Source organism: Lupinus angustifolius, chromosome LG16, assembly GCF_001865875.1.
Source record: "Lupinus angustifolius cultivar Tanjil chromosome LG16, LupAngTanjil_v1.0, whole genome shotgun sequence".
Classification (NCBI taxonomy): Eukaryota; Viridiplantae; Streptophyta; class Magnoliopsida; order Fabales; family Fabaceae; genus Lupinus; species Lupinus angustifolius.
The window spans coordinates 14,109,625-14,137,283 of record NC_032024.1 but is presented as its reverse complement, the minus strand read 5'-3'; the positions used below and the strand labels follow the sequence as shown (position 1 = coordinate 14,137,283).

The 27,659-nt window shown below is 34.9% G+C and overlaps 2 protein-coding genes across 8 annotated transcripts in view; one reads left to right on the top strand and one right to left on the bottom strand.

Annotated features, from left to right (window-relative positions):
• Positions 889-27,659, bottom strand: part of LOC109329768 (ABC transporter C family member 12-like) — a 35,969-nt gene continuing 9,198 nt past the window's right edge. For 4 of the 6 annotated variants that reach the window (XM_019563570.1, XM_019563571.1, XM_019563574.1 and 1 more), the window contains 12 exons: positions 27,239-27,379; positions 26,364-26,564; positions 26,159-26,257; positions 25,913-26,065; positions 25,281-25,666; positions 24,331-24,511; positions 23,768-24,091; positions 22,495-23,251; positions 21,650-21,771; positions 20,645-20,890; positions 19,782-20,202; positions 18,632-18,816 (listed from right to left, as the gene is read on the bottom strand). In XM_019563570.1, the coding sequence (XP_019419115.1) occupies positions 18,737-18,816; positions 19,782-20,202; positions 20,645-20,890; positions 21,650-21,771; positions 22,495-23,251; positions 23,768-24,091; positions 24,331-24,511; positions 25,281-25,666; positions 25,913-26,065; positions 26,159-26,257; positions 26,364-26,564; positions 27,239-27,379 (3,111 nt within the window). In that variant the 3' untranslated portion in view covers positions 18,632-18,736. Of the gene's footprint in view, positions 912-13,462; positions 13,475-18,631; positions 18,817-19,781; positions 20,203-20,644; positions 20,891-21,649; positions 21,772-22,494; positions 23,252-23,767; positions 24,092-24,330; positions 24,512-25,280; positions 25,667-25,912; positions 26,066-26,158; positions 26,258-26,363; positions 26,565-27,238; positions 27,380-27,659 lie in introns of those variants that run through there. The other 2 variants (XM_019563572.1, XM_019563573.1) reach the window with 2 other exon arrangements.
• On the top strand, positions 12,935-17,854 carry LOC109329769. 2 transcript variants are annotated; one of them, XM_019563576.1, is made up of 9 exons: positions 12,935-13,051; positions 13,180-13,317; positions 14,949-14,982; positions 15,298-15,349; positions 16,139-16,234; positions 16,479-16,532; positions 16,610-16,675; positions 17,507-17,585; positions 17,664-17,854. In XM_019563576.1, the coding sequence occupies exons 1-9, from the start codon at positions 13,007-13,009 to the stop codon at positions 17,739-17,741; spliced, it is 642 nt and encodes a 213-aa protein (XP_019419121.1). In that variant the 5' UTR covers positions 12,935-13,006; the 3' UTR covers positions 17,742-17,854. The 2 variants fall into 2 exon arrangements, with proteins under 2 accessions (XP_019419121.1, XP_019419122.1); XM_019563577.1 differs by lacking the exon at positions 12,935-13,051 and having other exon boundaries at positions 13,088-13,317; positions 14,945-14,982.

Here is a 27,659-nt window from a genome sequence, read left to right as displayed (position 1 = left end):
GGGTGGCTAATGATGATTTCCTATGACATTAGGGTGAGTGATGTGAGGTTTGCTTTATGGAAAGACAAATCTCGCATCCCAATGCGAAACGACCACTTCGCGGATACGTACGATAAACATGCTCGAGTACTATCGGCTAATACTCGATCGGATATTATAAATCGCCCGATCGTAATATCCGATTAGAATTTCGGATTTCGGCATTCCAAGTGAAAAAAAATATTTAGAAAATAGGTATGGGTGTATTCAGGGTCTATATTGACTCGAAATGAAATTACGAAGCGAACGGTGCGATCAGAATTTGATTCTGAGTTACGAAACTCAAAAACCACTTTTTGAGCCGTACTGGGTGGGTTTTCGGCCCCGACAGTGGTTCAGAACCGATTGTCTCCGAAAATTACCAAAATTTACCACAAAATAGGAAATAAAATTACAAGACTAAAACTCAACTAGAGTTTCGTCTAATTCTTTACCGAAAATTCCCAGAAATTCATTTTCGAATATATAATTAATAAAAATATTAATAAAATCTTATAATTCCAAATTGTAAAATTCACGGTGTTACACATGTTATGTATGTGTAAAAAACAATGTTGGGAAAGTCGAGCAAGACGTTAAACCAGAAGAGGCCCCGTATTAAAATTATTCGATTTAAACAGTCAAACTGTATGGTCTGACCGTATGATTTTATATATAATTAATAATTTTTAACAATATGAATGCACTGGTAACATATATGTTTTTAATCATGTGAATGCATGAGCAACATACATATTCTTAATCATAAATGCACATGTAATATATGTTCTTAATCATGCGGCAAAAAATACAGTCTCGTGCAAATGCACGGGTAACTTGCTAGTTTAGTTATTGATCATGAGAACATATCTTCTGTTACAAGATATGTATCACTCTATGCATTATTTCATTTTCATTGATCAGAAAATATAAAGTTAATATATATTAAATTTATGTTTTAATTTTCTAATTAATGAAAAACAGGGGGTATATAAGATGATAGGACAACATATATGGCTTAACACATTTTATGGTTTTAATGCCTAATTGCATAAAATTATATGTTATATTTAGATTATTCAGAAATAAATTTTTAATAGCTTCTAGGAGGAATTCAAATGTCCAAGCAAATATATATATTTCTGAACTATTTGTATAGAAAGTTAACTTGCTTTGTGGCATAATGATGCACGTTACTTAAGGTAATAACAGAGAAGAAATAATGACTAAGACTACTATAATGAACAATTGATTCTACATACCATTTCCTTCATAAGTTTAGATTAAATACTACAAAGAGATACTTTAGGGTTCTCCTAATATGGGCTGATAGCTGAAGTCCATTTGATTTAGACTATTAAAAACATAATTATTATTCCTATTCATAATCAGCAAACCATTTAGGTTTGTATTTAATCCTTGTGGGTCTATTGGGGTGCTCTTCATTCATATTCACCACGGTGTTTCTATCATTTCCCATCCCTGCAACATTAACCTTGTCCTCAAGGTTGGAATAATTGTTTGAGTGTGAGGGGCCCAAAAGATTGTTGTGTCCAGCTGTGACCTTGTGTGAAGATGTGGCTAAGGATTGGGAAGATGGCATGTAGTGGGGCTTGGTTGAAGGGAACACAGCAGCCGAGGAGTCAGAGGCACATGGGATAGCTGTGAATTTGTCCTTTTGATGCATATTGTTCAATGCATCCAACAACTCTTTTTGAATGTGCATTGGAGCTTGAGCAAGTGCGAAACTTGAGAGACTAGGGGCACAATGTGGCAGGCCATCCAACGGTGGAGAGTTAACTCCCACTTCCAATGGTGCAGCTGGGACCCATGTGTCAGCATCCATTACTTGGTCATAAAGGCCAGAAGTAATATGCACTTTATCTAGGTGAAGCCCATTTGCACTCAGAGTTGTAAAAATGCCTCTGTTGTTTCCTCTCTCATTCACTTCTTTCAACATTTTGTTCTTAGCCTCTTCATTTGGAAACAAAGTCTCATGTGGGTTTAGATTTATTGTCTTCCCAACACAAGTGGGGTTTTCCTTGACACCTTTCCTCAATCCTCCGTCAACAGTGGCCTCAGTACCGACAGTAGGGAGGTCCGAATCAGCCAAGTCCAAGGGAAGATCTGCATGTTGACCATGAGGGATACCAAATTATTTTTTAGTAACGAGACATGGAAGATGGGGTGGATCTTCGCCGTGACCGGTAGAGCAAGTTCATATGCAACATGGCTGATGCGACGAATCACTTAGTAAGGTCCATAAAATCGGCGACTCAACTTATGTGATGGTCGACGGAGCACCATCGTCTGGCGGTACGATTGGAGGCGCAATAAGACCCACTCGTCTACTTCAAAGGTATGATCTTGTCGTTTTGAGTCTGCTTGAGCTTTCATTTGTTGTTGGGACTTACGAAGATTCTGTTTTAACGTAGCTAATAGTGTTCCCCTGTTTTGCAGAAGAGTTGCGACCCCATTTGAAGAAGTGGGCTGTGGCAAATGGTCTTTCAAACTGGGTGGAGAATAGGCATGGTAAAACGGGCCACCCGGCCCGTTTAGCCTGCGCCCACAAATGCCCGCAATAATTTAAGCGGGTCGGGCATGCCCGCAATTGGTTAACAGACAAAAAGTCATGCCCTGCCCATTTTAAAACGGGCTAACGGGCGGCCCGCAGACATTTTCATGTTTACATTAGAAACAACAACAATGGTGAATGTTAAGTTATCAAATGTCAATTCAAATTTCCTATGCAGTACATTAGGCAGGAAATCAATAGATTTTACATAACCACATTACATAACAATTAAAAGTCTCTATAATAATAATTCAAAACATGTATCTCTAACCATATTAGATAATAATTCTCTCTAACAAGTATGCAATAATAATTATAAAATAACCAAGCAGTAATAAAGTCTTGGATTAGCTAATATTAAAATCTTCAATCATCATTTGATCATCTTCAATCAACCATCCTTGAAGTTGTTCCATTCCCAATATCATTAGATTCATCATCATCTTCATCTACATATAGTAACAAAATTAGAAGAATGAAATAGTTAAACTCACATTGAACAATTATAAGAAGAAATAATCAAAATTTAGGTTAGGTTGCATCAAACCATGCAACCAATTGTGAGTACAAATCAAAGCTTGTACATTTTTTGGCAAAAGACGACTCCTATATTTGTTAAGGACATGTGCACCAATGCTAAATGCAGTTTCAGATACAATAGTAGTAATAGGAATGCTTAGCAAGTCATGAGCCAATACTGATAAATTAGGAAAACGAGTAACTTTACCCTTCCACCATTTCAAGACATCTAATTCTTCATCCAACTCTTTGATTGGTTCATCTAAGTAGACATCTAGTTGAGACTTCCCAGCTTGACTTATAAGAATCATATTATGTTTTTTTAATTCCTAGCATAAAAATCAGACAATAGAAAACATTTACTAAAATAAACCATCAAAAATATAAACAAGTAATAACGAATCAATCTAATTCGCAGTAAACAAATTAAACTTCTCTTTTGACTGAACTTGTACTCCTTGATGTTTTTGGAAGTGAGCCACTTGTAAGATTGGTTTGCACATTCAAGTTAGATTGATTGTTGCTTGTAGTAGCTGCAGCATACTTCTCAAAAAGCATGTACAAGTTTGACTTCACATGTGCTACTTTTTCATCAGCAGTACCAACATCAATTTCTGAATAGCAACATCTCAACATTTCCAACTTCATTCGTGGGTCCAAAACTGCTCCCATAGTAAGTGTGACACTAATCATTCCAATATTTTTCAAACTTAACAATCATTTTTTCACTCATTCCCCTTATGACTTCATCTTCATCTTTTACAGTTTGAAGTAGAACGCATTGAATTTTCCAAACTTGCATGAAATACAAGTTAGATGTTGGGTATGATGTACCAGAAATTAATTCAGTATTCTGAAAGAATGGACACAAGAAATCACAAATTCGTTGTGCTCTTGTCCACTCTTCTTCCGAAAGACAATATCGGTAATTAGAATCATACATTGGAAAATTACTAAAACTGTGTTTGTATTTGAGAGCACTTTCAAGTAATATATAAGTTGAATTCCATCTTATAGGCATATCGAGTTTCAACTCAACGGAAGTGTCAATAAGACCACTCGACTCTGCAATACATTTTTTGAAGGCCATGTTTCTTATTTCTGAACCTTTCACATATTTGACATTGAAGGCCATGTTTCTTATTTCTGAACCTTTCACATATTTGACATTTCTCTAATTTTATGCAAGGCTTCACCAGCAACTTTCAAACCATCTTGGACAATCAAATTCAGAATATGTGCAGAACAACGCACATGAAAAAACTTTCCACCAGCCACCAACCCATTATCATCCTCAACAAGTTTATTCCTCAATATTCCCACCAATGTGTCATTTGCACTAGCATTATCCAAAGTTAGAGAGAAAATCTTATCATTTTTCCACTCTTTCAAAAACTGTAATATCGTTGCACACATTTCAAAGCCAATATGAGGAGGAGGCATATGGCAGAAGTTGAGAATTTTACTATTTAACTTCCAATCTAAGTCAACATAGTGAGCTGTCAAACATAAATAGCCCTCGGTCGTACAAGCTGTCCACATATCAGAAGTTAAGCATATCCTATTAGGAATGCTAGCCAATGTCTGTCGAAGCTTCTCCTTCTCACGCTTGTAAACTTTTAATACATCAGTCTTTGCAGTATTTCTACTAATATGAGCATAATATGGATTCAAGTACTTCAACCAAGCTCTAATATTTCTATACTCAACAATTTGAATGGCAAATCATGCTCAATTGTTGCAGCAGCACACATGTCACGGGATACCAATTGGTATATAGTGTGAGACTTTAATTTTCCTTGTCCATCTATCATCATTTGACCCACATCTTCAAACTTAGTTTTTAGACAATCATCTAAGTGACGAATTGGACAATCATCTAAGTGACGAGTCATAGAATGTGTCCCATATTTATTCCCACCAGCTTTGTATTGTGCATTACAAGCATTGCACTCAACCCTCTTAACCCCATCAGGCAACTCTTCTAAAATTGTGAAGAAATTCCAACATTTAGCTCTTGTTGCTCTTGACCTTTTTTTTACTTGTACTAGCATTAGAAGTAGGATGTACATCATTATCAATAACATTCACATCATTAGGGTCACTTGTTTGAGTTGTTTCAAGCACAACAATATCTGCTACAATAAGTCAACAACAAGTCAATAATTGCTATCACATGAACAACTAAGTTGTAACAGTTAGAGTAACTAGATATATCAACGATAATTTTAAAACCATACATTTTTAAAATTAAAAAATGTCATAACATTTTGAAGGAGTTTGAAGCTGGAATTTGGCTAAGTGACTTTGCTTATTTAGATCTCATGGTTTTAGAAGCTCATGAACAGAACAATGACTAAAAAGTGAATTTTTCCTCCTTTGATTATCGTCAAAGCTCACTATAGGAGACAAAATCTTAGCATTTTAGCATAGTCATACGTTTTGTGTCCTTCACTTGCCAAAAAATCACACCAGACTTTGCAGTGTTTTGTAATGTTCAGAGAACATAAAACAAAAGTAAGTAAAAATGTCTCAATGCTATAGTAAAAATGAAAAAAAGATTCAGAGAACATAAAACACAAGTGGTTTGATGTAATGTTCATACTATTTAAGAGAAGAAAGCAACAAAGATTCAGAGAACACTTCAAGCATAAATTGAAGAAAAAACATTAATTTGGGGGGAATTAAATTAGGATAAAATTGATTTGGGAAAAACTAAATTAGGGAAATTGAATTGGGGAAAATCAAACCTGAATCCACTTGTTGTGATGGTCGTGGCCGTTGTCTTCTTTGGATGAGATCACAGTTGCCATCATTGTTGGTAGTTGGTGGTTTATCCTCATTATGGTCGTGGGATCTGGTTGTCATGGTGGAGAAGGAGAGTTGAAGGAAGAAGAAGAAGTGAAGAAAGAATTGGCGAGTGAAGAAATAATTGCTGAGTGAAGGAAGAATTGAAGATGGAAGAGTGGATTGATGATTTGATGTAGAAGACTAGAAGTAAAAGAAATTGCAATTTGCAAATGTGTAGAACACGGTCACTGACTCTGTGACTCACTGTGGCTGTGGAAAATGTAAAAGAAATTGCAAATGTAAATATGTAAATATGTAATAATTAAAGGAGTTTGGGCCACTGGGCCAAAATTAAAATGTTAAAGTGTTGAATGTAATGCCCGCAGGCAGCCCGCGGAGCCCGTTTAAAATGCCCGCTAATAAAGTGGGCAAACGAGCCGAGCAATATGGGCTAACAGGCAAAAATACCATGCCCTGCCCGCATTTTTTTACGGGCAATGCGGGCTGGCCCGCGGGTAATGCCCATATTGACATCCCTAGTGGAGAACGACCATAGAGAGCCTCAAACGGAGATAAGTCGATGGAAGTGTGATGACTTGTGTTGTACCAATTCTCGGTGAGAGGGAGGTGGTCGAACCATTGCTTCAGATAGGTACCTGCAAAGCAACAAAGATACGTTTGGAGGCAACGGTTGACTACTTCCGTTTGACCATCTGTTTGTGGGCGGTAAGTCGTGCTATAACACAGTTGAGTTCCCAGTAGTGTAAATAGTTCTTTCCAAAAATGACTTAGAAAGATTTTGTCCCTGACTGAAACAATTGATTTTGGAATGCCATGTAACTTGCAGATACCATTCAGGAACCTATGAGCCAGAGATTCAGTAGTGAATTTGGGGGGGGGGGTGCAATGAAATGAGAATACTTTGTCAACTGATCTATAATAACCCATATAACTGTATGGCCACGTGAGACAGGTAAATGAGTTATAAAATTCATAGATAGATCCTCCCACACCCTTTCTAGAATTTGTAGTGGTTGCAATAAGCTTTTTGATTTATGAGGACTATATTTGTTATATTGGCAAGTGGGACAGAGCCGAATGAAGTGTTTGACATCTTTGGTCACTCCGGACCAGTAACATGATGTTGTGAGACGGCTGAGAGTTGGTTTCCATCCTGAATGTCCAGCGGATGGTGAAGCATGAAATTCCTGCATAAGGGTTAGCCTCAAGTTATCTATATCAGGTATAAATATCTTGTTATCATATAAGAGTAACCCATGTGAAAAAGTAAATTTTGAGTTTGTTATTTCTCTTGTCTGGAATTTTTGAATAAAATTTTGCCCTTCAGTTTGTGTGTAGCCTCTTAATTTGTCAATGATGGTTGGAATCGGGGACGAGATGGAGGAGAACATGGACTTCTCATCACCATGACATCTGGACAAGGCATCGACAACCCTGTTAGAGGTACCACTTCTGTACTTGATGTCAAAATGGAAACCAATTATTTTAGTCGTCCATTTCTGTTGCTCAAGAGTGTGAAATCCTTGAGAGATGAGGTGCTTAAGGCTTTGTTGATCTGTGTATATATTGAATTTTTTGCCAATGAGATACTGACACCATTTCTTAACAGATTCAGTGATGGCGTACATTTCTCGAACATAAGCCGATGCGTGTTGCATTCTTAGAGACATCTTTTTGCTAAAGAAGGCGAGCGGGTGACCACCTTGAGAGAGGACAACGCCTACAGTGATAGCCAACGCATCAGTTTCAACATCAAAAACTTGGTCGAAGTTTGGTAGTTGCAACACTGGCATAGTAGTCATAGCCTTTTTAAGTATTGTAAAAGCCTGGTCAACTGTTGTAGACCATGTAAAACTGTTGTTTTTAAGTAAATCAGTGAGGGAAGCAGGGAGAGTGGCGTAGGCTTTAACAAATTTGCGATAGAAGTCGGTGAGTCCTAAAAACCCTCTGAGTGTCATGAGTGAACGGGGCAGTGGCGAATCCACCATTGCCCGAATTTTCTCTAGATCAGGTTCTACACCATGTTCTGAAATAATGTGATCCAAATAATTCACTGAAGAAACACCAAAGACACATTTTGATGACTTGGCATAAAAATGGTTAGAGATTAATAGGTCCATAAAAATTTGTAAATATAATATGTGATCCTTCAAGCAAGAACTGTAAACTAATATGTCATCAAAAAACACTAAAACAAACCGACGTAAGTGAGGTCGGAGCAAGTCGTTCATTGCGGCTTGAAATGTGGATGGCGCATTCATGAGCCCAAACGGCATCACTAGGAATTCATAGCGTCCATCAAAGATACATAATGTTGTTTTGTGGGTGTCTTCTGGACTAACTCAGATTTGGTGATATCCGGAACGCAAATCAATCTTACAATACATTTTTGCTCCGCCTAGTTCATCCAATAATTCATCAATTATTGGTATTGGAAATCTGTCGCGCACGGTGACTGAGTTGAGTTCCTGATAATCCACACAAAAATGCCAACTGCCATATTTCTTTTTGACTAACAAAACGGGGGAGGAGAACGGACTGGTGCTGGGTGTAACCACACCCTCATCAAGCATGTCTTGTAACATTTTAGACATTGCCTCCTTTTGGTTATGGGGGTAACAGTAAGGCTTTTGTGAGATTGGAGCAGAGTGTGGAAGTAGAGGAATGTGGTGGTCATGGGTGCATGTTAGGGGTAGGCCGTGTGGTTGTTGAAAAACTTGGTCATATTTTTTAAGAATGAGTAATATTTGGGGGTGGGTGTTAGGAGAGGGTAGGATATTGGTGGTTGGTTCGGTTTCGAAGAGTAGGAATTAAATAGTGTGGAATGAGGCAATGGCATCCATATGGATGAGTCTAGAAATTTGATGAAATGTGGAGTGTTGGAGGCTGAGTTGGTTGTCGCCTTGTAGTGTTATAGTGTTTTCTCCCACATTGAAATTCATTGATGGGATGGCAAAGTCTGAGATAACTGGGCTCTGTTACCAACTATAACTGGAAATTTAGGGGTTAGGGAAACACTTAGCTGTAAGTGGTGGGCCAAGCGAGGTTGGATCACATTATGAGAGCTCCCCGTGTCGACCAACACGATAACTGGTTGTCCTACAATGGACCCCGTAAATCTAAGAGTCTTAGGTGAAAGTTGGCCTTCCAAAGCTTGCTCAGATAACTGAAAATGGATAAGGTCTGGTGGGGACTCACTGAGTTCCTCTTCTGTGGACTCCAATGAGATTAAAGGTTCACTTGTGCCATTAGAAAATTCATCAATCAATAACATTAAGAACTGTTTATGCTGGCAACGATGTCCCGTATGAAACTTTTCATCACAATTGTAGTAGAGACCTTGGCCGCGTCTCTCCTGCATATGAGTAATAGTAAGGCGACGAGTGGGAATATTGGATGTTTGGTTGGGTTGATTATTATTGAGGGTGGGTTGATTGTTTGGTCGTGGGTTGGGATGTGGGTTGTAAGGGTTTAGATAACGGGTTACTCTAGTGTAGGATGGCTTGGAGTCCTTAATTTTTGCTTCCACCAATTTTTCTAGTCTTAGTGCTTCTACAATATGGTTAGGACGTAAAATAGCAAGTTCCAAGTCTGATTTCAGGAATTAATCCAGAAATAAAACAATTAAGTATACTTTCGGGAGACAGACCCCAAACACGATTGTTGGTTTTCTCAAACTGCTTCTAATAATTTGCGACAGTACTCGTTTGTCGGAGTTTAAATAACTCCACTTGATGATTTTCATATGTTGATGGGCCAAAACGAATTTCCAAGCATCGTGTGAAACTTTCCCAATCTGTAATTTTTGCATTATAAAAAACCCATTTAAACCAGCTGAGGGCTTCACCCTTCATATAAAAGGATATAGTATGGAGTCTTTGTTCTAGTGGAACCTGATAAAAATGAAAGAATTGTTCTGCTTGAAATAACCAATCTAATGGTTCAGACCCGTCAAATGTGTTTAGTTGTAATTTAGGAGTTCTGGGTTGTGGATGTCCAGCAGGGGGGATAGGGAATTGCGGACGTAAGTGGGGAAGATGATGAGTAAAAAAGGGTGGGACCGATGTATGGATGTAGGATGGGTACTGGTGGGGGATAAGGGTGTTGTTGGGGTTGGGTGAGGGTGTGTGGTGGTGGCGTGGGCTGAGAAATAGTGGGTATATGGTTAGTGTCTGTGATGTGTGAGGAAGATGCCATAATAAGGGGATCCGGGGGATGGGGAGGCAACATAGAAATACCTACCAATTTGTCTGTGATGGCACGTAGCGCGTCTGAAATAGCTTTGTGGCGAGAGTCTTGTTGCTCTTTGTTTTCTTGCAGTTTGTCAGCAAAGATTTGGAGCAATGATTCATCTATCTCTTTGTTAGAGTTCTTGGGAGGCATTGTTCAAGAATGAAAGCACCAATGATGCACGTTACTTAAGGTAATAACATAGAAGAAATAATGGCTAAGACTACTATACTGAATAATTGATTCTACATACAATTTCCTTCATAAGTTCAGATTAAATACTACAAAGAGATACCTTATGGTTCTCCTAATATGAGCTGATAATTGAAGCCCATTTGATTTAGACTATTAAAAACATAATTATTATTCCTACTCATACAAACCATTTAGGTTTGTATTTAATCTTTTTGGGCTTATTGGACTACTCTTCATTCATATTCACCACCGTGTTTCTATCACATAAGCATTATGACTATATATTATTTCTATATTAAATAAAAACGACCTTTCTATTTTCAAACAAAATTTGATAGATATATATTTTCTGATTAGCATTATTACAAGACAATATAGTTTTATTTTATGGACCAAGACATAAATTTCAAGTTTAAAGTAGACTTGTATTCTATTGATTCTACCAACCATTATGATTAAATTTATATCTAATGCAAATAACCAACAGAAATAACTTGAGCAGAGAATGGATTTAGTAATTGATTTTCTTTGTTTCTCACCTTATAATACCAATAAATATTAAAGTTATGAGTATAATAGAGTATTTTATTTTGACAAATATAAAAGATAACGTTATGGCAGTTCAAATTCTGCTGACTTGTATTTACAAATATATATTTTTAATGTCTACAGAACTTTATTTCTGCAATAGGCCATCTTAATACCTTTCAAGTTTCAACCATTATTAAAAAATATCCTTGGACAGCTTATATATAACATATAAATTTACACAGTTGTTAATGTGAAATTACTATTTATTAGCAATATTATTGTTTTTAATGTCAGTTGTGAATAAAAACAATAGAAGAAGGAATTCTAGGTACTCCACTTCATTCAAATCGGCTTAAAATACTAATACTAAGTGATAATAAACTAGAAATTATAAAGCTTACTAAGAGATTGTGTTTGTTTGATCTCATTATTTTAAATTATGGTTGGAATAATAGTTATATTGTACTTAAAAATATGACCATAATTATGGTAGCAATATTATTCGGAAAAACTATAATATTCTGTATGTAATTAATGTCGTGAGTCAAAATAATAAAATAGCCTTTGATACAAGGTTTTTGAAATTCTTCTTCCAGTTTATCTGTGAATTGAATTCTGAAGCCGACATGCCTTCTACTTTTTGAAAGGAAGTAAACTTTCCATGTTCCACATTGCATTTTGCTTCTGCTAGCTTCACTTTCAAATTTTAATGGAGAGTATAATAATAGTCTTCAAATCATGTTTATTATAACAGCTGCAAAAAAAATTAAAATGAACAAAGTTAGAGATTAAATTAGCAAGATATAAACGTCACGGTGCTAATATGCAAAATTTCCAATATTTTTTATACCAAGAATTTTATTACTATGGAAAATACCTCAGCAGTTATGATATTTACTTTAACTCACAAAACTGTGGGATAGGATTCGATTCAAAATTCTTTAATTTATTCTAGCATCTCAAAAAGAAAGTTTCCTAATTTCTGTATGTTTTGAGTATCTAAGTTACATTATCTTAAAATAAAAAACTGCATCAACGAGACGTTGATTAAATAGTGTAAGACACTACTACATCTTAGAATGAGTAAATGATCGAAAATTCAATCTATAAGAATGTCACTTGTTGGAATGGATAACCACACAATTCAAAAGAAATTAATTTTTTATTTAGTTATCTCTAAATTTTATTTAGGTTTGAATGGATTGGAGGACCTTGAATCTGTTACTAAAAAGAGATATAATCAATAATAGTGACTTTAACATTAATCTATTGAGCCAAACAACAATTGTGTAAAATTATATGTTATATATGTGGACTATCCACAACAATTGTGTAAAATTATATGTAATATATGTTTAATGTTCAATTTTTTTTGTAAGCAATAATTATACACCTCCAAAAATATTAATTTTGTATCTATAGAATGAAGTGATAATATAGAAATTATCAAGGAATTAATGAAAGGATGAACATGCACATAAAAGACTGCTGGCTGGCATTTCTAATATATTTTGACTAAATCTAATACCACTTATAATAAAATAGACAAAGGTTAAATAACAAAGGATTAAACTATTTTGTTCAAAAAAATTAAAAAGTAATTTATGTCATTTAGACAACCAAAACAAAATTAGAAGTTGAGATAAAATGGCAAAAAAGAGTATGTGAGACAATTCTGTTTTCAAGGTCCTTCCTCACAAGGAATAAAACAAGTATAAAGTAGAATGTTTAAGAAAATAAAATAAGTAATATTGTGTTGGAAATATTGATAATAATTTTTTATACAAAATAACTGGTATATTTTCTTATAAATATCATATTTGAGACTACAATTATTAATCTATTCATAGATTAACATAATTTATATTTTATTAAGAATTTTTAATTATTATGAGAGAAAAAATGTATTCATTGTCACTATATAATTTTATACATTATTATCATTCATTTTAAATCAGTCTTGACTCTTCAATAAAAAGTAAGTAATAAAAATGAAAGTTGAAGATATAAAATTTTAAATGTATGGATATTACAATTTAAGAATAACTGAGATGAAAAGAAGATAAACGTAACAAATATTCTCACTTTTCGTGTATCAGCTCTCACAATTGTATCCAACAACATCAAATGTCTCATTCTATAACACTTGCACCTCACTGCAATTCACATCAGGTACTGCTAAATATTTCTATGCTACATTTCCCCCTTCAATTATTATCAATGAAGTTTTATACTTTAAGGTTATTTTGTCCATAAATTTATAATCTTTTTCATTTTCTGCTATATGGGTATGTGTTAAGTTTGTGTTAGAGGGATTACATGTATTCTCACAAAGAAGGGGTGTTACCCTTCTCATGGTGCCCACTAAATTGAAGAATACTCGTTTGTGCCATACCCTTCACAGAAGGGGGTTTTGTTCAAGTTACACCAATGACAATGTGAGTAGTATATCTTTGTTTTCAAATTCAGATATATCCTTTTTCCTTTTAAATCTGAAGTGAAATTGCTCGAGTTGGGTTTTTCGATTTCTCTATCAAAAATATACTTATGAAGTTGTTCTAACTTATAATCTTCAGTGGCCTTAGATATTTGCCCCTGGCCCAAATTGGTCCTCAAAAAATGCACACTCCATTTTAGCATATGAGAAATCTTCAAATACCCGTTAAATTAGTTTTTGACAGGGAAAATAGAAAATAAAATAGGTGGTCTAGTGCACGAAGCTCACTTCTAGTGCAGTCTAGGGAGGATAGATGTATACAGCCTTACCTTCGCAAATAAAGAGATTGCTCACACGATAGGGAAAAATAGAATAGGGACACATTTGTCACTCACTATCAAGGACTGTTTTGATTGTCATTTGAGATTCTTGATTGCAATTTGATATTTTTCTTTTCATTTTTCAGAGGCTAAATTGAGGGAGGGGTGTATTTTTTATTAGGGATAAACAATGTTTTAAATTACGGTTGCGATTGTGGTCATTGTAACCGTTGTGATGCATATTGCGGCCGTTGTGGTGTGAATTATTGTGATAAAAAACATATTTTTGAATTCAATGCCGCCTGATGTGGCCCAAATGCGGTCCGATGCGGTTACATTGTGGTCTGCTATGGTCGCATCATTGTGATTTGGTGTCATACTGGATGGGTTGTGGCAGCCAATGCAACCGCAATTTGTGGCCGCGTCATGTGATGCGGTCCACAAATTTGACTCAATGGGGGTAAACTTGGGCTGAAACACTCAAACCTTGACTCGAAGGTCTCACCAATCTCTTTTCGGTTTTTGAGACATTGATTGGAACCTTTGTTGTGAGGTGTATGCTAAAGTGAAATAACTGTAAAAGATGTACCAGATAACTAGGCTATTATAGGGCTATGCCCTTTCTAGGGTTTTAGTTTTGGTGTATTATTAGGGTTTTAGTTTTGATGTTCCCAGTCCAGAGTTTTCTGTGTTAGAAATGTTTAGCTACTTCAAGCTCAAGTTGTTTGGACTTAAACTTTGGGACCTGGCTGCTTAAATCTTAGTTAGCTATGATCCAATCACAGATTTGTTTGGCATTGGCTAGAGCCTAGAGGCATTGTGAAAACAGGGAATTTTCCAATAATTATAAAACTAACAATATGTTTTAAAGGTGTCATGAATAGAACTGCAATAACAGCAATGCCTGTGCATCCCTTCAATCTCTTTTTTTAGTCAATGAATTTGGTTCACCAACCACTACTTACAAAAATAAATTAACTGTCCAGTCAGAATTATTTTTAATTTTAACATGTGGTCTTAATTCGTTTAAAATGTAAGTTCGTGCTTATGAGACTCATAGAGTTTCATTTCTTATTTCACCAATACTACTATCTACATTGTTGGCTCAAAACTCATAAATCTGAAATTATATTTTATCACATTTTATTCTCAAATATCCTGTGATTTTTCTTGAGTTCTTTTATTTCCTTTCTTGACACATTCTTCCTCCTTAAAAATATAAGTCATTAAGTCTATGTTTATATTTTCCCTTTGTATGTTTATATTTTTACTAATTGGATTATTCTCCCATCTCTCATTGGTGTGAAGTCAGACGCATGAAGTATCCGGTGCAGGCAGCCATGAAGGTATATGATTGTTCTATTTTCTCGAAGTATGCTGCAGAAGTTGCAACCTGCTGTCATCAGTGGCTTTACTGTGAATCCCTTAATGTATTAAAAAGTCTAGTCATAGAAATACACTGTTCATTGCTTGCTGTTACTTTGTGAAAAAGTGTCGAATTTCTGCTGGCAAAATGTTTTCAAATTGAACATGGCGAACATGGACAAATGCCTCTTGGTTTCTATTTTCCTGTAAACATAAAAAACATCAATGCATTTCTATATTTATTTATCTTTCAAATTGATGTTTTTAGTATCGTAACAGTGACAATATATTTTTAGGTTCAGAAGAAAACGAAGAGAATAAGAAAGGAGGGATACTGACAAGCAATGAGTATGTTCTACTCACCCTGCCATATATTTTCATCAATTGCTTGAGAATAGAATGTTTTTTTTAATTTGATTATATGTTTGTGTATGTGTTACAAACAGTATGCATTATTTTCTGATTTGTGTTGCCTCTGATTATTGAAGAAATTTATGCAGAGTAATTGATTCATAACTATACTGACCCGAATCCTCTAAACTTCAGTAGTAATTATTTACTGTCCAGTCTAGTTTGTAGCATGATACTATTATTCCTTGACTGGAAGGAAGTGAAATAAGTGGAGGAAGGTGTTGGAAATCTCACCTCGCCTACGTCATTCTATGTGATATGGTTTATATACTTATTGGACAACTCCTCACATAACCAATTGGGCCTGATATGGAACCTTCAGAAAAGGGACTAGTGATTTGATACTTTTCCACATTCTAAAATCTAGAAGAGAAAAAAATGTATAAACCAACACTGTATGAGTTTTATAGACTATCACTGTATTATCACTGTTCATGAATGTGTATAAGATATTACATTTAATCCAACAAGAACATGACAGCAAATCATTACCTTCTCATCACGGACAAAGAAATGTAGCCTTGATATGCTTTTTACAGGATTCAAGTGTAGCAAATTTCTTTCTCCGCATTCACTCTTTATGGCTCCCTCTCTATCTCACATCCCTCCCTTTTCTCATCTTTTCTATTTAAGCATTCAAAATACAAATAAATAAAGTTTCTTGCTTCAACTGTGGTTGATTTCTTTGCACTGAAAATCATATCCTGATTTTGTTTAATATGCCAGGACCCTGAAGAAACTGAGGAGATATGGACTTTCTGGAATTCTATCCTATGGACTTTTGAACACTGCATACTATCTCGCAACATTTCTTGTTGTGTGGTATGTGATAATCTGTGCCTCTAATTTGGCTCATGCTTTCCTTTTCTTTTTCTTTCTCAGAATCCTAATTTGTATAAGAAACTTTCTTCCTACATTTTATCCATTTCTTTTTGTTAAGGCTAGTTGCTTAGAGCAGTCTTCAATCCCATATGTACTATATTCAACAAGATACCTTGTTTAATGTTCTTAGATCTTCGGAAATTATTTCCAAGTGACTGATACTAGGGATATGCATGTTTGTTAGGTTTTACATTGCTCCAGCACCAGCAAAGATGGGTTATCTTGCAGCTGTAGAAAGGTAAGGACATACTAATGTTATTTGATTTCTCCACTTTTCTGTTGTTGCTATGATGGCTAACAATTTCTGATGCATAGGTTTCTCAAAGTAATGGCGATGGTGTGGGCTGGTAGTCAAGTCACTAAACTTATAAGAGCTGGAGGGTGAGCTTTCTGAACCAATGAACCATTTCACATTTTTAACTGTGTATTCATCATGTAGATATGTTGTTGTGTTGTGCCCAAAACTTTGCAATTTCTTGCTGTAGAATTTTTTATTATATAGTTTGGAACATGTTCTCCTATCATTCCCACTCTTGATAGCGTTTTGGCTGAAAGGATGGCAAATATCATTTGGCTTGTAAACTTTGATTGAATAGCCTCATGGCTAGGGATGGGTCCGGAAAACATGAGAGGAAGGGACTAAACATGTAAAATAGTGCGAGTTTGACATAACTGTAAGGTTGTTGATTAGTGACCATGAGGTCACGGGTTTAAATCCTGGAAACAGTCTTGTCCACCACTTGTGGGAGTAAGGTTACATACATTTACCCTCCCCAGACTCCACTAAGTGGGAGCCTCGTGCTTTGGGTCGTCCTTTTAATTTTTTTCGAGAAATATTTTTTATATACAAAATGCTATATATATGTAACTAATTTTACATCATAGAGTTGATCCAGTGATGTAAAGTCCCGTTGGATCTCCACGTACCGTACAAGGCCAAAGGCCAAGACTCGGCCACTGAGAGTGACACTTGTTAAGAGGGTAGTCATGCATTACGAAAGGGACTAGTTCCTTACTGTAGGGTGAAATACCCTTGATTAAAAAAAAGCAAAGAGAGGATGGGCATTTGAAAAAAAAAATGCAATTATGGATGTGATGGGATAAATTATATTTGTACTACCCTAGATTGCAACTTGGCATTGTTATGGTTGTTGTTTGCATATATCTACACATGTACAATATGGCAAAGTCATTTTGTTACTTCTTATGCAGAGCATTAGCATTGGCACCTTTTGTTGACAGAGGATTGTCCTGGTTCACTGCTAAGTTCAAGTTTCAATCACAAGATAAGGTAAAATAAGTCTAATTTATAGTTAGTAATTTCATTTCCATTTTTTTGCTCTGAGTTATTTATGTTTATAATCTTCAGGCTTTCATGGCAATAGTAGGGTGCTGTTTTGGATTGGCCATCATTGTATTTTTGGTCATTACATTGCTTTGGGCATGATACCATTTTGGCCACTTTTGAGGAAATTCAAGTTCAATCATCACCTACAAAGGTTAACATTTATTATCCTATTTGACATGTTATATAATATCGTGAATAAAATATGTTCACTATTCAAGTGAGTTAATAAATTTCCAATATATTTTAAAGACGTAATTAATTTTTTGATTCCCCAACTTAATTTTCTTTTTTTTTTCAACTAGGTTCCTTAATTTGATTATTTATTTTTGTTAAATTGGTCCTTTTTTTGGGTACATTAAATTGGTCCTTTTGCATTGATAAACATTTACAACGTTAGTTTTACCATCGGTTTTCCATTAACATTGTCACACAATTTCACTAAAAAAACAATCTGATTTCATTTTTTTCATTGCTATATGTAGTTGGGCAATTTCAACTTTCTCCCTAATGCCATAAAAATTACGAGATGAAGGGAGCTAATCACTTAAAAATCACAAAATTATGAAAACAATTAACACAATCGCAAACCAACACCTGCATCACTCAACCTCATCCAAACACCATATTAAGATAAGTCCTCACATCAAATTAGAATATGTTAAGTGAGTACTTGTAAGATTTAAACAACTTCATTCTTTGAGTTAACTTTTGAGTTGAGTAAGATTTAGTCATTATATGTCAAAACAACACATGACCTATATCATGTGATTCTGAGCATTCTATCTTCTTTTGTGAAAGATATAGGTTTAAGATCTGTTTGCGATTTGGTTTTTAGAGGAAAATGAAAAGCTAAATCATGGAATATATACATTTGTGAGATGATTTTGAAGTTTTTCGTTTATTTTTATTTTTATCTAAAACCCAACTCGTAAATAGAAACTGCACCCGTTGTGGTTGCAAGTCTGGGTCTCTATCTATATTACTAGAAGTACAAATAACATAATCAGACTGTTCAGATTATTTTCTCAACATGCACCTTAATCAGTTCATGATACACACTTCTAAACAGATTACAAATAACTTATGTCTACATCTCAGTCAAAGGATCTCCCTTCGAAATCAAGTTCTAATTGTTGAGTGTTGTCTGGAGGCAATCTGATCAAGACAGCGAGACCTGATTGATCAATTCAATATAGAATCAGAAAAAGCAGATGCAAATATATATACTGCTTTTTAGATAAACATACCTTGAAGCATGGATAGTTAATAGTGAAAGCAAAAGGAATATTAGTTGCTGAAACTTTAATGTTATACTATGAACTCATGCAAGGTATTTTATGACTGGACAGTTGATTCAAATTTTTATTGTTATGATGGATAGAGTGATAGACTGCTGAACCAACAATTGGTTATGTCATTGCGGCGAATCGAATAAACAAGATGGCAATTGGAGAACAAAGACACAAGAATTTATCCGGGTTCGGCAAGTCACGTCCTACATCGACTCTAAAGTACAAAACACCTTCACTATGAGAGAAAAGCCATTACAAAGAGTAAATATATAGTTAAAATCCTACACACAGCTGGCTTAGAGCCCCTTGTACCTCCTCTCTTATAATCTGAATAACCCCTGTCACTTGTTCTCTTCCAATATCACAACACACATAGGCCATGGATTCTATTTATCACAAAACCTATTTGGTCTACGAGCAAACGTCCATGGTCTCCAAGACTTATTTCTTTCCAATTTTCCCATATCCAAACAAATTACCAATGAATCTCGGATCAACTGTATGGTCGTTGCCTTTTGGCCTAAAGTTCATAAGTTCAAATTTGAGGAATAGCCTCTCCGCTGCTGGACTAAAGCTTCATACATATATTCACCTAAGACCCTACTAAGTGGGAGCCATGGCATTGGACCGCCCTTAACTTATTCTTCCTATGGATATACTTGCTAAAGATATAAAAAGGAAAAAATCCTATTGCAATCAAGATGGCTACGCCAATTTCCAAACACAAATACTGATACTTGTGTGTAAAACTAAAATTATATAATCTTAGTTACCTAGTACAAGACTTGCCAAGAAAAATCAGGATGTTTTTTTATAAAAAATCGAATAATATCATTATTATGCTTACCTTCAACAATTTTATAGAGAGTAGACCACCATCTATCTGTAGGAACTTGGTATCTAGTCAGTGTCTCTTCTATGGCTTCATTATGCTTACCCTCTAGAACTTCTTGAAGTGTTGTTACAGCATCCTTTGTTTTATCTAGGATATCTTCATTATCTTTAGTACTTGGCCCTTGAAGTTGATGGTGTAAGGAAGAAAGGGTAGCAGCCATGGCAAATTGGGTAGCAGCAGCCCAATTGGTAGAAGCTAAATGTCTCATATGGCTTTCAACACCCTTGTTATCTTGAGTCGAATTGTTCACTGTCCTTCCAAATACTAGGCTGCATAAATATTTAGCATTTTCAGGGCCAGTACTTTGAACCATCTTGTAGAAAGCACTTCCTTCATTTACTAAGAGTTCCTCTGGTGAACTGTATTCAAGAACCTAGAAAGCATAAAGGAATAAGAAGAATCTTAATATTGAATCATCAAAGTTGACTTCACATCACTGATAGATTAAAACCTGTTTAAATATGTTTTTAGTCCCCCAAATTTTTTCCTTAGTTTTTAGTCCCTACTTTAGTTTATTGTTTTGGTTTTAGTCCTTGTCGATAATATGCCAAAACCACAATTGGCCTTGCATCGATTAGTATGATATGTGTCATATGTTGGTATTAGCCACATCGTCATACGGACTAAAACCAAAATTTTGGAATTATAACCCCAAAGAAAATAATGTATAGGGACTAAAACCAAAGCTCAGTATATTTTCAGAGACTAAAAACATATTTAAGCCATTAAACTCATTTCTACATTAATTCTAATAGAGTGTGATAGTATGTGCAGGTAGGAATTCAATATTTAAATCTCATGCTACTTGGTTATACCCGGCCATCATCAAGCAACAGAATCCGATTGCAGTCAATAATTGTATTTAGTCTGTGTGCAATGATAAGCATTGTGCAGGACTGAAATTCTTGTCGAATCGTTTTCTGTATAAGAGCATCGGTTCTAACATCAACAGCGGCAGTAGCTTCATCCAGGACAAGAACCTTTGATCTTCTTAACAATGCTCTAGCTAGACTTAACAGTTGCCTTTGTCCAACACTGAAATTGTCTCCTCCCTCTGAAACCTTTATGCAGTACAAAATATTACCTTGTCATATTTCTTCTTCTCAGTAGAAAATTTAACAACACTAAGAGAAAAACAAATTCTGTAATCTCAGTAACTGTAATAACCACAAATAAAACTATTGTATGTTTCCAACTTTTGTTCAAATAAATAAGATTGTTTCAATACTACTTCACAGTTTTGGTAGCTGTTGTTATATACTTATATTTACAAAAACATGTTCCAATACCATAAATCAACTTATGTTACATATCTACATGATTAATGAAGTAGGGATAAAATTATTTTCTGATTATATGTTACGAAAGCAGAAAGTTACCATTAAAAAAATAAATGAATCCTTTTAAGATATTAAATTGTGATTATTTTAGTGTGTCAATGGTCTCTAATAGCTTGATTAATCCAAAAGTAACAGATTCAGAGTCACTGACATCATAATATGGGTACATCAAATTCAGAAAAGCAAAAACCATTGTACATGTTATTAACAATAAAAGTCTGTAGCATTGTACTGTTGGCTTCAAAATATGTTTTCAATTTGAAGCATGATAAATAAATAAAATTCCAAAAGACAAAATAGAATCAGTAAATGGTATTAATAATTTTGGATTTTTCATGGATATATATGGTTGAAAACTTAAAAAAAGGAAGACCAGATCAATTATATTTACCAAAAACTAGTACATCATCAATACCCTGAATTTGGTATTCCAATTAATATGAGCAACCTCAAAGATCAAAATTATAACACATAATGTACCTGAGCATCTAGACCAAACGGATTTCTTCTTATTACATCCTTCAAGTAAGCCCTCTCTAAAGCTTCCCATAGGTCAGCATCGTTGTGTTCATTAAACGGATCAAGATTGAATCGAACAGTCCCTAAATGAAAGATTGTTGAGGTTGATAGAAATTGCTTATTCATAATTAAACAAAAACATAAAACCATAATAATAACAAAAATAGCATCAACAATAATAATATGACACTGTATTCTTGTGTCACCAAGAAAGAGTTCACTGTATTCATGATGACAGAACCCCCATATAACACTTTCTGACTCTGACAGTTTGCTAAAGCAAACAATTCTTCAAATTTTGATTCTAATTCATTAACAATTAACTTTCATGTCATATACAACAACAATAACTTTCATGTCATATAATGAATAATAATCCATTATTTCCAGTGTTTTCCCCTATGAAACAAAATAGATGTAATAATAACTTATTTGGGAGTTAGAATAGATATAATTCATTAAGCATGATCAGCTTTTTACATTATCAGACAATCATTTATTGGCAAATAATTAAAAGCGTGGATGAGAACAACCACTTGAAAAGCCAAGTGTATCTAATAATGTGCTCACACATGATTGGAAGATAGAGTAAAAATTCTAACATGACTGTTAGCATCACTTGATGTGTCCGTGGCATCTCGATTGCAGTAGCCACTTCAACTAAAATACTAGCAACTGTGATCTATATTAGCCCACAATGCAACTTCAATCACAATTCAAAACCTTGATGATATTGAATCAAAATCAAACTCGTATTTGATTATCTAAGCATGACATAGAACAAGATTTTTAGTTATGGTACATACCAGAGAAAAGAACAGGAGATTGTGGTATGATAGTGAGAACTTTTCGCAAATCTGCTAGTCCAAACATAGAAATGTCACAGCCATCAATGATGATTCTTCCTTTTTGTAGTTCCACGAGCCGGAATAATGCATTAAGCATGCTAGATTTTCCTGCTCCAGTTCTTCCAACTACCCCTACCTTCTCAGTTGGAGGTACAGTAAAGGACAATCCATGCAGGACTGGTGGAAGTTCAGGCCTGTATCTCAGAACAACATCCTCAAACTCAATTGATCCGGATGCTGGCCATCCTGGTGGTGGACGGTTTGTCTCAATTATACCCGGAGCCTCAGTTTCTAAGTCTATATAAGTGTCAACCCGCTCAACGGCATTGAAACTGTTTTCAGCTCTACTTGCCTGTCTGAGGACACCACTCAGAAGAGTTGTTATGTTCAAAGTATAACTGAGAAGTAGACCCATGGTAGATGCAAACATTGCCTGGTTTTCAGCACTTCCATTCTGCAAGACAGCAAATGTTGCTATCAACCAAATCATGAGGCCTCCTAATGATTCTAACCTTGTCGTGAGCCAACGATTTGAACTAATATTCACAAGGGTAAATCGGATGTTGTTGTCCATGAATTTTCCATTAATGTGTGCCATCCTTTCATATGCTTTGTAGGCACGGATGCTTGACAAACCATTCAATGCTTCTCCAAAATGTGCATAAACAGGAGATCTTGTAATGGAATCCAGGCGCTTCACCTCTCGAGCCGTGCTCTGTCAAATGACATATGAACAATCACTTGGTGTCAATTAAAAGATAATATGAACGCACATCTTTCTGAACAATGTTTCTTTCTATTGGCACACCTTATATTGAACACCATTTTGACACATTCTAAATAGTGGCTAGTTATTTTCGCTTTGCGAATAACTTGTTATTCTCTGTTAATAGTTTTTTTCACAGTATAGAAGTTAATAGTGAATCTAAAAAAATAGTGGATTTGAGGTTAATCCTCAAATAGTGATGATGCTCCAAACGTTGACTTTGACCAGAGCAAGCCTTAGTGCAAATCGTTCTGAATAAATATACAATGTACATATCACGTTCATGCATACTCATTACTCTGTTACTTTTCATCTCTATCTACTAAAAAATGAAATTTTTTATTTCTAGTTGTCTAAAATTTCAAAAGATTTCATAATGCAAAAGCAAATAAAATAGAACCAACTCGGCATTTAAACCATTTCTATGAGACTGCTGTAAAACTAAGGATAAGATATAGAACCCACCTGGTAATATATGTATGCTGCATAAAAGAAGATCAGAAGTGGCATAATGGCCCACAGGGATATTGTGCTCACAGTACCGATAAGAACAAATGTTGAAAGTAGTTGCCAGACTTGCCCCAAAAACATATTTACCAAATTAAAAACATTGGTATCTATATCTCCCATGTCTTTTGCAAACCTATTGATTATACGGCCAACTGGATTAGTTTGGAAGAATACCATAGGAGCTCTTAGTATTTTATCTAACATTGCGTCATGCAATCTTTTGGCAGCACGAAGACTAGAAATTGTCAACCAATAAGAGTTTGCAAGGGCCACCGATACCTGAACACATAAACGGAAATATTCATTTCATTTTTCTTATAAATGAAGAAAGTACAGAAAGGTATTCTATGTTAAGTTCGATATCTTGTTGAATGATGAAGAATAATGCTGATTCCTTGAAAGTAATGTGAAAGGTGATAAACACTGAATACTAAGTAGGAAGTTAACTTTTGAAGTTTGGAGGCATGTAAGAACTGAGAAGGTACAAATGTTAAAATATAAACTCATTGCAGAATGACCTGTCCAAATGATAGAAGTGCGTAGATGAAGAGAAAATATTCTGGTCCGTAATCTGCATTGGAATCTTGATCTGTCCAAACACTTAACCATGTGCTACTTGAAATTCGAAGAACTTCTGTTAATGCATAACATGCAAAGACTATGGAAACCACCCACAGTCCTCCAAGTGCAGATTTGTACCTGTAAATTTGGATTTATTAGTCATAACCAAACTAGAGCATCTAAATTAATTCTTGCAGAAAAAGTACAGCCTCTCTTAGTGATTACTCACAAAAGGGACAAAATTTGAATATAAACACCACAACGCATCTGTAAGACAATTTGATTAAGTTGTACCTAGTTGTTATTTATTATTATTACTTATTTATTAAAGAAGAATGTATTAAAATTTGATAGGAAATAGTATAAAACAGAAGAATCGGAAATCCTCCATAAGCTACAATGAAAAGTGCCAAAAATAGAAAATGGCAGCCCAATCCAAGAGGCACCCACTGAGTGGGATTTGGGAGGGTGGATATAAGTAGACTTACCCACACAAGCAACAATAACACTCAATCCTTAATCCCACTAGATGGGATAGGATACATGAATCGAACACTCTGTGTGTACTTGATAGTTGATACTATACATAGTCGGTTCTAAGTTCTCATAAAAGGTGAAAGTTGTCTTAGGCAATTGACAACCAATGTAGAACTTTGTCGAATCTCTATGATATGGACTTACCCTCGCAATCGGAACTTGTAAATTGCCCATGAAGGTCATTGGCAAAGAAAAGAACCAAAAAGAGAAAGAAAAGAGAAAAACCAAAAAAAAAAATCATTTTAATGGAAGGAACACTGCTTTCTAACCATTAGCAATCAAAACCATTTTATTCCTACCTTCTCAATAACAAAACCTCAAAGGAAAGTTTCCTGCAATATCCATATCTTTGATTCCATGGGAATCTTACCTCATTAGAACTTTCCAGCTAACCACACCAGTCTCCCTCTCTTCTTGCTTAATAAGTACCGATTTTCGTAATTTTCCCTTCTTTTCATAGCTTGCATCTTTTGGTAACTCTACAATTGCCTCGCCATTCAAAGTTAAAACGTTAGATTTGTCATCATTATCTATATCTTCATTATTTTCTGTTTGTTGTTCCATTTTCCCTGCATTTTCCATTAGTTTCTGAAATAGAAGCCCACATTTTGATAACTCCTCAAAGGTTCCCTGCTCCTTAATCATGCCTTCGCTAACCACAATAATTTCATCCACCTGAGGGAGAAAATGCAGCTGGTTGGTGACAAGAACCCTGGTTTTTCCTCGAAGCTCTTCCTTTATACAGTTCCTGAAAACCTGAAGGTCATTGCATATCAGGCTATATGAACTATGAACAAGGCTTTTTCCAATTTTTTAAATGGTCAACAGTTGATAATAATCAGTTGGATTTGATTTTTTCCTCATATAATATTGATAATATACATCAATGAGAATTGAAGCACCCTCTGAATTTGAAATTTTGAACCAAAACACATTAGCCTCTATAAATAGTGATTATGTCATAACAAGGACTTGTGTTTTAGAGCTTGATAAGAATGATACCTCTTGAGCAATATGAGCATCAAGAGCACTTAAAGGATCATCAAATATATATACGTCCGAATTTGAGTATACAGCCCTAGCTAATGAAACTCTTTGCTTTTGTCCGCCACTAATATTGACTCCTCTTTCTCCAATCTCTGTAAAATCACGTCCCTGAAAATATACAGATGAGATAAATAATGAAAAACTTTCATATAGTTAAGAGAGGCAATGGTGAAGATGAAGTTTTATAAAATTAAACTTTACAGGTAGTAAGTTCAGATCATGCTCTAAAGCAGTAGCATCAATAGCCTTCCAATATCGTTCGTATTCAAAATCTGATCCAAATAATATATTTTCACGAACCTGAGAAAATATGCGAGTTAGAATGGTAAGTAGTAGTATTTGATCACTTTAACTTCATTAGACATAAAATATCATTTTTATAATTAAAAAACAAGCTGCAACTCACTGTAGCATTGTAAATCCATGAAATTTGTGGAACATAAGCAACAGTGCCTCTGATTGTAGCATTTCCATCTGCTATAGGAGGTAGCTCTCCAATCATTGCAGAAATAAGTGATGTTTTCCCTTCTCCGGTACCACCAACAATGGCGACTAAGCGGCCAATTGGTATTTCAACATTGATATTTGATAATGTGGGCTTCTCTGCCTGCAAATTGAATAAATTTATCATACATAAAATAAAGTGTTCACAACTAATATCAAAATCATAAATAAAATGGACCAAGACAAATGAAAACTGAACTTTTGTGCCTCAATTTTAAGAACATTTCTCATTGTCAGAATCACATTCATCAAAAGCAAAAGTATTTCCTAAGACTTACAAGGCTAATCAAAGTTTCATGTAGCATGTTCAAACATAATCATATGTAGTATTTTAATAAAATCATTTTCTTTTAATTTGGAAACTGCTTATTGATTAGCATTCCACAACCTTTTGAAGATTATAATTCCATACTTAGTAAAATTAGTTAAACTATCCTTTACAAAATCTAAAATGAAAATATTGGCTATTAATAATTTGTTTTCTTAAGGGTTTATGTTAGTTGTAGCACTTTCCTTAAGCATTTCAAAGCTAGTTTCCTGAAGTAAAAGAGGAAGAGCCCATTCAAGGCATGAAATCTTTTCAACATAGAGAAAATAGTTCCATGAAACATATATCTAACAGTAATCTTTCAGGTGATTGCAGAGAAAAGATGTCACCTGAAAACTTTTCCTGTTCTTAGTCTTTATTTTGAAATTTTAAATGGCACCCCAAACGATACCAAAACACAGCTTTATCAAAATAGTGGCATTGTACACAAGTATCGTTGAGAAATTAACCTTGGTATCCCATGAAAAGAATCCATTCTTAATTGAGATGGCTGGAAGTCCTGGTACAATAGGTGGATTTTGTTTCAAGTTTCGCTCTTCAGCCAAGAACAGTTCCTCCAAACGTTGTAATGAGACATTTGCATTTGCAACCTGTCAAAACCATCAATCATATGGAAAGATTTAATATATCTCACTAAAGGAATATCATATTTTGACTTCAAACTAGTCGGGAAACACTTTTGAGGATTGAAGTGGTTAAAAATAAATATCACGGAGAAAATGTTTCCACTTGAAATGGTTATATTTGAATAATATAATTGGTATGATAGCCACTTCAAGTAGCTATGTTCCTTCATAGTAAATATTTTTATCAATGATTCACTTTTTTGGAATGCTCCCAAACCATGGTGCAAACCTATGCTGTTATTAT

Coding starts and splice junctions, on each gene's coding strand:
- LOC109329769 (XM_019563576.1), top strand. CDS start 13,007: ATGTCTCATTCTATAACACTTGCACCTCACTGCAATTCACATCAG. Junction 14,983..15,297: donor CGGTGCAGGCAGCCATGAAG/GTATATGATTGT, acceptor ATATATTTTTAG/GTTCAGAAGAAAACGAAGAG. Junction 15,350..16,138: donor GGGATACTGACAAGCAATGA/GTATGTTCTACT, acceptor TTAATATGCCAG/GACCCTGAAGAAACTGAGGA.